The 13177-nt window shown below is 29.9% G+C and overlaps 2 protein-coding genes across 3 annotated transcripts; one reads left to right on the top strand and one right to left on the bottom strand.

The window, feature by feature from the left end:
- Nucleotides 1-5893: 5893 nt before the first annotated feature.
- On the top strand, nucleotides 5894-9286 carry LOC107604952 (ARM repeat superfamily protein). Of its 2 annotated transcripts, none has more exons than XM_088491269.1 (3): nucleotides 5894-6112; nucleotides 6597-7916; nucleotides 8527-9286. In XM_088491269.1, exons 2-3 carry the CDS (start codon nucleotides 6606-6608, stop codon nucleotides 9007-9009), a joined length of 1794 nt encoding a protein of 597 aa, XP_088347395.1. In that variant the 5' UTR covers nucleotides 5894-6112; nucleotides 6597-6605; the 3' UTR covers nucleotides 9010-9286. The 2 variants fall into 2 exon arrangements, with proteins under 2 accessions (XP_088347395.1, XP_016162154.1); XM_016306668.3 differs by lacking the exon at nucleotides 5894-6112 and adding an exon at nucleotides 6116-6490.
- Nucleotides 9287-9974: 688 nt separating this feature from the next.
- On the bottom strand, nucleotides 9975-12491 carry PNSB2 (NDH-dependent cyclic electron flow 1). The gene is made up of 3 exons (XM_016306675.3): nucleotides 11723-12491; nucleotides 10798-11238; nucleotides 9975-10360 (listed from the first exon to the last, which is right to left on the bottom strand). The coding sequence occupies exons 1-3, from the start codon at nucleotides 12155-12157 to the stop codon at nucleotides 10163-10165; spliced, it is 1074 nt and encodes a 357-aa protein (XP_016162161.1). The 5' UTR covers nucleotides 12158-12491; the 3' UTR covers nucleotides 9975-10162.
- Between the last annotated feature and the right edge of the window lie 686 nt (nucleotides 12492-13177).

Below are 13177 nucleotides of genomic sequence, written 5' to 3'. Positions count from 1 at the left end.
AAAATTTACTATACTGGTATTTAGGATCCAGCTTTGATTACTATATTAGTTACTGGATTCTTTCCAGCGTTGAGTCCTCGAATAGAGTCTTGAGCATGTTTTAAACTTGTTATGCTAAATACATGGCTAAATAATATCGTTTCATTTTGGTGTTTAAACAAGGCAAAAACAAGAAAATGAAGAAGAGTTTATGTAATGTGTAAATTATTTTATCTCTTTATTTTTCAAAATAATTTTGTTTTTGCCTAATTTAAACGGTAAAATAAGCTATGTCCGGCATAACAAGTCAAGCCAACTCAGTACACTATTCAATGATTTAGTGCCGAAGAAGGTTCAGAGACCAAGAGGATATATCCAGAATTAGATCTCAAAAATCAATATAGTAAATTTTGAATTTAAAATACTAAAAATAAAAGCACTATATGAGATTTAGTCCCACTTCCGGCCTCCCCTAAGTTTTCACAGGGTAATGCAATTAAAAATTTAAAATCATCTATTTTATTATATAAAAATCGGATTTCTGCACTTAATAATGGAGCTGACGTGGCATGCTTCTGAGAGTGTTTCCCGATTTATTTCTTTTAACTCATTAAATACAAGTTATTACGATAAACTAACTATATCAACTAATTGATTTGATTAGATATATAATTTATTATAATTTATATCAATTTGTTTTGGTAATATTTCCAAATTATTTATTTTAATATTCTGTTAGTATTTTTTAATTTATTTCTTTTAATTTATTAAACTAAATTTATTGTGTGTACTAATTAATTAATTTGATTACTTTATTAGTTATTAAAATAATAAATCTATGAATAAAATGGGCAATTGAGATATTTTCAACTAATAATTAAATTAAAACAAATCATATATATTGTGCTAAATTCAAATTATGTGAATTAATGACTAAATTAAAATAAGATAATTTTTTACTTATTCAAGTTGAGTGTAATAAATACAAATTAATTTTGTTAGATAATGATAGTTGTCTGGTCTATTATATATAGATGGCCACACAAAATTATAAGAATCGTGATTTTTATTACTCTTGCTATTTCAAGTTTTCAACTATTCTTTTCTTCTTTTTTTTTTTATTTATGTATAATTTCTTTTATATATAAATGTATCCAAAATGAGAAAGTACGGATGAATATTTTATTAATTATTTGTTTGATGAATATATCTCAATTTAGACATTCTACTACTGAGGATAGAAGTTGACATGTAGCAATTCAAAGTGGCCAATGTATTTTTTTATAGTATTAGATAGAAGAATATTTGTTAAAATGAATATACCCATTGTAATGATTTTTTTTTCAATTGTTATATTTTTATGTCAGTCGTGTAAATTCTTTGAAGGTACAAGATAATAAAATAGGTTGACTTTAATATCATTAGAAACTAAATTTAATGGTTCAAATAAGCACCACTAATTATATTAAAAAAATAATTTTGTAATAATAATGTGATTTACGTATTAATTTTTTCGTATAAATTCATTTCAAAATGTAGAAATTAGACTCAATTACGCTAAAATTTTAAAGGTAATATATAATTTGACGACAAAATTAACATTTATTAAGGAAATAAATTTATTTATGGCTATTTTCTAACTATAAATAATAATAAGACTTATGAAAAAATATTAATGTCATCATTTTTATTAATTAAATCATAAAAATACGGAGTTACCATGGATAATATCAAAACTGATATAGAAGTGCAAACATGATAAAAATATGGAGTTACCATTTGAATTATAATTTATATATAATATATAAAAATATTAATATAATTTTATTCTATTATATATAATTTTTTTATTATATTTTGGATTATGTTTTATATTTGATTGATTATAAACTTGAAGATGTTTAATTATATATTTTGGACAATATTTATTTTGCTTTGGACAATGTTGGTTTTATTATTTTATTTCAATAAATTTGGTTTACGATTATGTTTATTACATATTTATAATTATAAAGATTTTAATATGTGTGAATTTAAAAATAATAATTTTTTTTATGTTTTTAGAAATTATAAATTATAAATTTATTGAAATTGTTGTAAAATTATATATATTGTTTAATATTTAATGGTTTATAAAAAGAAAGAGAACCCGCCAACTCGCCAGCGTACCATTAGGCGGGACGGGGGAGAAATTCAGGACCGCCTTACCAGGCGGGGCGAGGCGGGCTAGCCTACCAAATGGCGGGCTTTTTCGTTTGTCACTCTTAATGGGACATGAACATAAGTACCCGCCGCATAAAACCTATTAAATGTACGAGAATATAAAATTATTAATTTATCATAATTTATATATATATATAAATCCATTTCTTGAATTTAGTAACCCTAATTTCTACTTCCAATTCAAATTCTTCCTTTTTCTTCCAGACTCATTCTCAGCCTCAATCCTCTCTCTCTAACTCACTTTCTCTGCTTCTCAAGTTTGTCACTACGTCGCTCAGTATCGTTCCAAAAAATTATGTTATGTTATTATGTTGGAATATGTTTTATAACGAATATGTTATAAATTGTGTTGAATTATATTGAATTGATTATTTTATGATTATTATATTATGTCTTTTTGTGTTAATTTTTTCAAAAGTTTTCAAAGAATATTCGTAGATACTCGAGGAGATCTGCGTTCCCTAAGGGGTAATTAAACAGGAACTTGCAATGACAGAGAAGGAACGGAGACATTTTTTTTTAAATAGGAGTGAGGAATGGAAAGGGGGCTTCTCACGCTCTCCTGACTACTCATTACCATATCTAACTAGCAACGAGATCCAATCTGAGCCGATTTAAGAAGGGACACGTGGACTTTATCTGCATTGGCATTTAAGGTAACGAACGTAAGTCGGATTTGAGACCCTAACAATGAATTTTAGTTGATCTTGCTTGCATTGAGGACTTAATAGGCCCAAATATATTTTGGATTAATATTTTGAGTCATTGTTATAGCAAATACTATACTATTTAATATTATAACACTTTCTATATGTAAAAGTTGGAAATTTTTTAATATTACAACACTTAATATTTACAAGACATTTTTTAATTCAAGTTTAAAAAATTAATTATCTCTTTTTTAGTTTTAATATTTTTTTCTAATGTAACGAAAAAGTGAAAATAACAATAATCACTCACATAATTAAAATAGATAATCTTAATATTAACATGACAATATATATATATCAAGAATTATTATATATGATATATAATTTTTTTTCTTTTCTGTAATGACTATTTATATAATTTATTGAATAATTTTTTCATCTTAATATTTAATAAATTTAATATACAAAATATTATTTAACATACAAAATAAGTAACTTAAGTCATTATCTAGGACAATAAGTATAATAGTACAAATATTTATTTATTTATTAGTAGTGAAAAATATATAAATAGTATAAATTGATATTTTTTTAGTATAAAAGCAATAATAAAGGTTATTAATTAAGTTAAATACATAATTAAAAATTATGAAAAATTTCTTAAATAATAATTAAAAAAAATAAGATCACTATTTTCACATATTACAAAGTTTATGAAAAAAATTTTGGATAATAAATCAATCCTCAAATAGATTATACATTAATTCTGTCAAAAAAATTAAATAATTAATATATTGGATATTATATATATATATATATATATTATCGATTACTAAGTTTATAATTAATTTTTAATCCAATTTTTGATAATTAAAATTTAAATAATTAAAATTATTAAATGCTGAATATTTTGTATCTAATTAATTTATTTTTTATTGAAATAACAAAATGAGTTGTTAATCAATTTTAAATTTAAATTTAAATTTGAGTAAGAAATAAAAAATTATTTTAAATTCTATCTCACTAACCAGAATTAATTTTAACATAACAAATTATTTTGTATATCATATATATTGTAAAATAATATGGTCATTTGCTCTTTTTTAATGATAAATATTGTCAAATAAAATAGTGTAAGAAATTAGAAGAAAATATATTTACAAGTTTAGAAAATATTAATTTATTTTTTAATAGAATAAATTATATATTGAATAACAAAAGTTGTTATTGGTTTCTCTTCACACTAACTAATACTCAACGATGGTGTTTCGGTACACTATGTTACCAAAAAATATTAATCGATCTAATAACTTTTGTAATGACATAAGTTTATGAATTTTGAAAATTTAGAAATCACTTCATAAAATGTGAAATTTTAACAAGTAATAAGGTTGATCATATTGTTTTGACTTCAAGAATGAATATGATACCAACAAATAAAATTGTTCCAAGTAAATTTCAACAAAGACAAAAGTCCATGAGTATTGCTATTAATGAAAAATTAATCTATTTTAAAGACAAATACAATTTTTTTTGCTACGGATTTCCTAACTCAACAAGTCGATGACTAATCCACCACATATTGATACTCTATTTATTAAGGGTCTGTCGCTAACTAATGGATTGTTATACACACAAGACGATATTCGAACTCCAAATACTTGCTTAAACGGACAAATAAAATGACCATTCAACCAATCTAAATTGATTAAAATAAATATTAATTATTTTTAATATTTTTAAGTTGTAAAATATTTGTAATAATTATTTCTATAAATATTTTTCATTTAAATTTTAATAAAAAAAATTTTTATAATTTTATGTATTATGGAACATACACTAGTATTACTAAAAAGAGAAAAATCAGACGCTCCCTAACAATTTATGCAAAGTTATTAAATGAATAACTTTGTCATCTCTTATACCCGTGTCAGCAGTCAACAACATCTTTAATTTTGGCATGATTTATACAGCAACAGCAACAACGGATTAATGGGAACTAGAAAGGGGGAAGGTTAATTATTGTTTTGTTATTTTCAATATCCGTTTTTGTTAGGTAACACTTATTTGCAACATCCTTTTAAATCATTCTTCTCTTTCAAAAGATAAAATTTCATAGTATTATTTTTGTTCCAAATATTTGAGAATGAATTTTTTTATGTTATTTCTAATTTTTCTTTGTCATATGAAGTAAAACATTTTTCCAATTTTTTATAATTTATTTTCCTTTTTTCGTTTACCCTTTTTCAAAAAAAATTCATTAGAATTTATCACATATGACATTTACAGTATACACTACCTTGGTAATTTTTTTTCATGAAAATATTTTAAAGATAATATTGATACTTATCACAAATGTTTAAGATAAAAATATATAATAATACAAAATACATATACTATTATTGTGATTTCATCGTATATATTATCTAATTCAGTTACAAGATAGGACCGATATAATAATAATAATAATAATAATAATAATATTCCACCTACATTCTCAACTAATGTATTTAGGAAATTTTAATTTTATTTTCAACTGTATTTTGTTTTAAAAAATATTAAATTTCTATACAAAACTTATGAGGTAATTTTTTATAAAAGAAAACTTCTCACTAATTAATTAGAAACAAAAAAAATTCATAAACATCTAAAATTGAGGATTTAGCTAATTTGTATCTTAAAAGCATATACTAAAATTATAAACTGAGAAAATTTTTATTAAGAATATAAAAATTTAAAAATTTTAATGTATTTATTTTACATTTCAAAAACTCCCACTAATTAATTGGTGTCTGATTTTTTGCGATTATGTTGGATACTTAAACAAGGAACTTGGGGCTCTTGGGCTCTTAAAAATTTAAAATTTCTTTTTCCTATTAAAGTTTGAGGGCATTTCTGGTATTGTAGTTGCTCTGAAATGAATCATGTGGGACCCACATGGAAAAAGGATAGCGGTGGAATTAAAATGAAACTATTTTTGAAAAGGGAGGAACTCAACTCATTCGAGCCAGCCATGCTATGCTCAGACAAACAAATCACAACACAACACAATAGTTGAAAAAAAAGAAAACAACTCACAAGAATTCAAATTCTCAACAGTGACACTTGTTCTTAGACTCTTTTACCTTCTCCATTATTTTCTTACACCTCATTCACTCTCTTTCGTTGCCACCTCTTCCTTCCATTCAGCTCACATAACTGTGTGTGTCAAAACACGCACACAGAGCCATCCTCTGCATCTTTTTCTTCTTCAAATTCAGGTGATTACTATTTTCTTGCTTCATTTTCCTACTGCTTTTCTTTTTGTTCTTTGCTGTTTCATTTATGTTTCTTTTACCAAGATAATTGTTGGAATAGAAAAAAAAAGAGTCGTTGTTCTGACCCTCTTTTTGGATGCCTTGAAAAATTCTGTTTTTGGTGAAAATTTGAAATATTTGAGGACCGTTGCAATTGGGTCTTCAAGCACTGTCTTCAAGTTTGAATTTTTTTCCCTATATTTTTTTTTTTTGGTGGCGGAGGGGGTATTTGTTTGTAAAAGTTATGAAGTCTTGGAGCTGATTTTCGAGCATGAATCTGCGAAAATATTTAAGGGAATAGAATTCAAGGGAGTAAATATTCATGGAACAACTATTACAAGAGTAAAATTTCATTTTTCAAACTTGTGTTATTTATTTTTATTCTCATAAATATTATTATTATTATTATCATTTCTACTTGCTGATAGTTGTAGATGTTTGGTTTCAGAGTTCAGTAATGGGAAAGAATCTCAGCCCCGTGATGCAGCAAGAGCTGGCAAATCTTGACAAAGATCCAGATAGCCGCAAATCTGCCATGAAAGCTTTGAAATCATATGTTAAGGATTTGGATTGCAAGGCCATTCCTGTGTTTCTTGCAAAAGTTTCTGAGACCAAAGAAACCGGCTCTTTGTCTGGTGAATTCACAATTTCACTCTATGAGGTTCTTGCTAGGGTTCATCAAGTCAAGATTGTCCCCATGATAGACAGCATCATGGTGTCCATAGTTCAGACCTTAGCTTCAAGTGCAGGGTCCTTCCCTCTTCACCAGGCTTGCTCGAAAGTGGTTCCGGCTATTGCCAGATATGGAATTGAACCCACAGCCCCTGAAGACAAAAAGAGACACATTATTCATTCCATTTGCAAGCCTCTTTGTGATTCCCTCTCTAGCTCCCAAGATAGTTTAACTTCCGGTGCTGCACTTTGCCTAAAGGCCCTGGTTGATTCAGATAATTGGCGATTCGCTTCGAGTGAAATGGTCAATAGGGTTTGCCAGAATGTTGCTGTGGCATTGGAGGGAAAGTCCACTCAAACCAATGCTCACATGGGTTTGGTTATGTCGCTGGTGAAGCGCAATGCTCTGGTTGTTGAAGCCTATGCAAGGCTGCTCATACAATCTGGACTAAGAATTCTGAATGCTGGCCCAGAGGAGCGTAATTCTCACAAGAGGCTCTCAGCCATTCAGATGGTGAATGTATTGATGAAGTGTTTGGACCCAAGGAGTGTATTCTCGGAGCTCGATTTGGTAATTGAAGAGATGGAGAAGTGCCAGTCTGATAAAATGGCTTTCGTGAAAGGTGCAGCATTTGAAGCCTTGCAAACTGCTAAGAGAATTGCAACTGACCGGAAGCCAAGATATGTAAAGAGTCCTGCTTCGGTGACAGGGTCGAATTTTGGTAATAGAGACTATATGGAGGGGGAAAATTCTCCTCAATCTATTTCACCAGAATCATGTACTATTGACTTTTTCAGTGGCTACGAATCTGGATCTGTTGCCGAGTCTGCTATTTCGACCGGGCAATATCGCTGGAACTCGGATTATGAGAGGAGGAGTGTGAATAGGAAGCTTTGGAGTTATGAAAATGGAGGGGTTGATGTGTCTCTCAAGGATGGTTTGTTCTCCAAAGTGGGGCAAGAGAATCCCTTGTTGGAGCAGTCTGTGAGCAATGAGTTTCCTCTTGGAGATGGAGAATTGTCTGAGGAATTTTCTGGTTTCATGTATCGAAATCCTGTGAATAGAATATCTAAAAGTACCAACACAAGTCCACTGGTAAGTTTTATTCAAGTTCTCTACTTTCTGATTTTCTTTTGCCTTCAGTTTTATTCAAACTATTGAGTTCAGAGTTTATATATAAATATTTCTACTAAGTTGTTCATTTTACATGTCCTAGCAAGTACAGTGTTCTTGAAGTAACTTAATGGTAGAAGAATTGCAATTTATCATGAAGCCATTATAAATTATGCACTTCTTCATTTACCTAGAAAGCAATTTAATATATTTTGCTTAATCGCTTTTTACATGCGCTCCATTGGTTGAACATGAACACCACTCCACAACTGTAAGTGGAAGACATTTTATCAACATTAACCTTAAAAGTCGAAGTTTTAAATTCAAGTGATTTCGACAAAATATTCTATGCTACAGAAAGTGAGCATTTAGTTACTATGCTAAGGACCTTTGAACTTTGAACAGTTTGATGGACAATCTACTTGATTCATTTGATGATTTCTTCAGCATTTGAAAGTAGTAGATCCCTTTTTCTTCTTTTCTCTAATGATTTGTGCTTAAGTTTTCCTAAGCTGCCATGTTTCTGATTTAAATAACTAGCTCTTCCATTGCTCAAGAATTAACATATGATTTCTTTTTCGTTGTAAATCAGAGATCGCGCTCGCAAACCACAGCTGACCTGATCAATATCTTTGAGACCCCAAGGAAGCTCATTCAATCCCTTCAAGATCCAAGTGATGTTTCTCCGGGTAGCTCTGAGAAACAGAACAGAAGGTACAGGAGTCTATCCTCAGGCAATATCGATTGGAGCCCGACATCTGAATTTGACGAAAATGGTTCATCAGATCATACAAACTGTGACTGTAAAGTGAATCAAAGCGACGACGAATTCAAGAGTGACTCTGAGTCAGTGTCATCAACTGATGATCTTTCTGGAGATGCCGGTATTCAGACACCTATCAATGTTGTTCCCGAAAATAAGAATATTGTGCAAACTGGCAGCACAGGGAAAGCACGTCACAAGATGAAACGTAAATTGTTCTGCGGCTTTTCATTCGTGCTCCTTGCAATGGCCACCCCTCTGATTTGGATCAGCAGTCAGCAGGATCAAGGCCATTACCTTGTCCCTACATAAAATGCTTGTGTAATGAACATGCTGAGAATTTAGAGCATTCTAGGTATGATATTGTAACAGTGGTTGGCTAGTGGTATTCCAACTAAATGTTGGAAGTTGGAACCTTAAGTGACAGTAAATCTGTTATGTTCCATTGAGAATCTTCAATGGGATTTTATGTCTAGCAATTGTAGGAATATTCTCCATTAGTGAAAAATAATCTGTTGTAGAACTTCTAAGTTGTTAATTTGTTAGAAATGGTTCTTTTATTTTATATCTTTATCATGGTTTTTTCTCATGCAAGTGGTTTTTGATGAATCTTTCATATCTTTAACAGCTTAATTCTCTTTGTATTTTAGAGAATGTTTATACAAAATACAAAATCTCAAGTTTTGAATATGGTGATGCATGCCTATTGTTTGTTTAATGAGACACAAAGTTTGAAGACACATTAGCACATCATATACAAAATACATGTATTTAGTATTTTAATAGAAAGTTGAGACACAAGTATTAGATATAAGACACAAATTTTTATTACAATTTCGTTCTTTTAAAATTATTAAAATTCTACTTTCTACTCTTATCACTTTCATTACCAACATTTTTCTCTTTATTAGTCGTAAAATTAATTTTCAATAACAATTGTGTTTCTGTCTCATTAATATTTTAACAATCAAATAGACTACATGTATTCATGTGCATCTGCATTTGTGTGTATGTGTATCTTTGTGCATGTGTCCCCATTGTTCTGAATTCTGATACAATAAACATACATAGCCTTAGGTTCTGTTTTGTTATTGAACCTAGACGGAAATACAAACCATGGAAATACAGATACATAAAGATGTTTGGAAAGAAGGATAGGGACAAAGATAAAGAAAAGATTTTATTCCAGGGAAAGAAATTTACAGATTTTCTATCCACTCCAAAATAAGGGACACAACAACGGATGGAAAAAAACTTTGATCTCATGGCAAACATAATTGTTAATAGAGAATGAATAGTAACTAAATTTCATTCATTGATGGTATTCAATGTAAGTCAATTAAAAGTTGTATGAATTTTGGCAAGAACAATTCAGATAATGCTTCATATACAAAAAATCATAAAAGGATTGCAGAATAGTAGGTAAGAAAGAAAGAAAGATTTACAGCAAAAACAAAATGGGATTTTAAGTGAGATTGTCATGCTCAATAACTTGTGCTCCTCTCCACTCTTCACCAGGGTTCACAGTCACAGGCTCCAGTATTGAAGCAGGGCCAGTGCATATAAAGTAGTCTTTTCCATATTTCTCTGACAATGAACCAGGGCTTGATACATAAATATCCTCAAATCCCATTCTTATTACCCTGAAGCAAAGCTCTCGTCCCTGTAGAAACAAACAAGGACTATTCGAATAAACATGTAAAATAAGAATTTAATTTTAATGCACTCACACATTTGTTTAATCATATCAGTTCTTTTAGATGATCATTCATATAATCAATATAATCAATGTAAAAAAATACTTATTTTTGCTGACGTACGGTTACGTAATTGGATGCACATAGTGTCGACTATCACACACTTATTTTTCATACTAATATTTCAAATTTTCTATACTTAGATAAGTAAAAAATCTTTAATAATCAACGAAACAAATACATTATTATGTTTACAGTAATTTATATTGATGCTACATTAGTATTACTATTCCTCTTGTTAAAAATGTGTTTGAAATTAATTATTCTACCCATTTCATATGTAAATACAAAGCTGTGCAGCATATTGTAATTTCTAAAGCATTGTTATATCATGGATTCTAACCTGATCAATGGTTTCATACTTGGAAGGTGGAGTATTGTAAAATGGCTTTGATCTTTCACTTGGAGGTGCTGCATAGACTCTACTCATCTTATTCTCAAGAAGTGTAAAAGTCAGGTCTTGCTGACCCCATGTCCCCGGCTTTGGTTCCGGCTCAGCGCCGAAGGAAAGCCATCCGGGAGGCTCGTATTTCGTGGCATCGGCCGGAGTCAGGATTTGGAAAGGCGAAGACGGAGGAGGGTGCAAACAGTATGAGCAGGCTCTAAGGCCTTGAATTGCTGCACCATTTCTTGTCTTGAATCTCAAGTGGCTGAGTATGGCATTGTTTAGAGTAATAGCCTTAGGAGCTTTGTTCTTCACTATAACTGCTGTGGCCATGCTCACTGGATAAAGGCTCACAACGTATGTGATGTCCAAAAATCTACTAGTGCAGCTCAATTCAACCTTTGGGGAACAAAAACTCAGTATTTCACAATTTGATAAACAAGATTGTTAACGGAAATTCTAGCAGCCCGTACTTCAAATAAAATAAAATGAGGAGTTGATTAAAGTTGGTTTCAACTTTCAAATAGAAGGTAATTAGTTATTAGGATAAATGGTAGGTTAATCACTTTTTTCCAATAATATAATATATTCGAAATACAAAACGTTTTTTTCACAATTTGAAAATTTCTAATGAGTCTCCAACCATCTAAATAATTGGTCTAAATTATTTTCAGGACTGCTTAGACCAATTACTTGGATAATTATAGAGGGGCACTTTGTCCTTTGACAGGCAAACAGTCAAAGAATCGAACGGTCAAATAAACATCAAATATATATTTCCATACGATAGTTGATTAATGGCTTAATTTTTGTTATTATTTTATAGTAAGTTTGGTTTTTCATTTGAACAACTTCCAAGTATGTATGATGAGAAGGTAGGTACCTGGACAGCATCAATGGCGTCGAAGTCAGCATCATTTACAGTCCACTCTAAAGTTGAAGGGAGTAACTGTCTGCCTCCAGGTTGCACTGCTTCATTCAAGATCAAACCAATCCCACCCTTGGCCTTGTAAAGGCCAGCTTCGGCAGCCGGAATTGTATAAAGCACCTCCTCAAAACCATCATCTTTCCAATAAACATGTGGCCTGTAAGATGTCACATGAGCATCAGGTATCCTTAGGCTCAATGAGCTGCCATTTCGAACCGAAAGCTCCACAACCGGGACACTGTCAGCTTCACAGAACTTGATGCCTTTTCGCCCGAATTTCTCGTTGAGTGCCTCAGGAGTGGAGACACTAGTAGAAGTAGTAGTAGCAGATGTTGATGAGGCTTTTATCAAGTTTAGTTTCGGAAGAGATAAGGAAAGAAAAGAAGCCATTGATGGAACAGAGGAATGAGTTTATTAAAGCTTTAACAGCTTCCACACAGATTAGTGTGTGACATGTTTGTTGCTAAGGCTTAGCCTAACAGACACTTCTGGATTTTATTTTGTGGCATACAAAGTGCAAATGTGTTTTGGATTATTCTTGCTTTGTTTAAAGAGTGTGAGTTGAATTCGTGTTATCAAACTCAATTGAGGGATTAGTGAGATTTGAACTTGGGGCATTTCTCTTGAATGGGAAAATCCAATTCTTACATAAAAGGACAAGGAGCGAAACTAAGCAAAGGCCACAAATCTCCCTCGTTATCCTTTTTTTTTGTTGCTAGATTTCAGTTTTTATTTGTGTCATTCTTTGGGACTTTGTTGGGGGCAGAACCACTTTGAAGAACACTTCCCTCTTTCGGTGTGTGACTATACAAGTGAACTACAAAAATATATTCTCTAATTAATTACAAACTCTCACATAAATACCTCCAAATTTGTTAGTGATAAAATGCCTCAAAATATTTTCAAATGCAATAAAATTAATTAAAAATATATTTTTTATAAGTGATAAATGACTTTTATATTTAGCAAATTGCATGTCTTTGATTTAAAATTGTGTAACAATATTTGGATAAATATTCAAAAGTACATGCAAAAAATATTAAAATTTGATCTCTAAATTTTTTATTTTTTAAAAATATTTTTGGCCATTTAGAAAAATCACAAAAAAATACTTAGTATAAAATCCAAATTTTAATGATAAAAATATTTTATTTTTTAATTTTATTTGCAAAAAATTATATCATAATTTGATCTCTAAAATCCTTTTGAGAATATAAATTTAAAACGTTAGGCACTGTTATCGTATTGTAAAATATTTTGCAGATATTTTTGTCGATAACAAATTTAATTAATACTCAAATTGATCTTTAAAATTTGTCACATACGTCAAATTTGTCTTTGAATTTTCACATCTCGATTCAGACCCTAAATTTTTAATTCGTGGCTCACGTTAGTCTTTTAAGTGATTTA

The sequence above is a fragment of the Arachis ipaensis genome, chromosome B6, assembly GCF_059453495.1.
Source record: "Arachis ipaensis isolate K30076 ecotype BB chromosome B6, ASM5945349v1, whole genome shotgun sequence".
NCBI lineage: Eukaryota > Viridiplantae > Streptophyta > Magnoliopsida > Fabales > Fabaceae > Arachis > Arachis ipaensis.
Note: the sequence above shows the minus strand (reverse complement) of the source record. Positions and strands in the feature narration are given on the sequence as shown.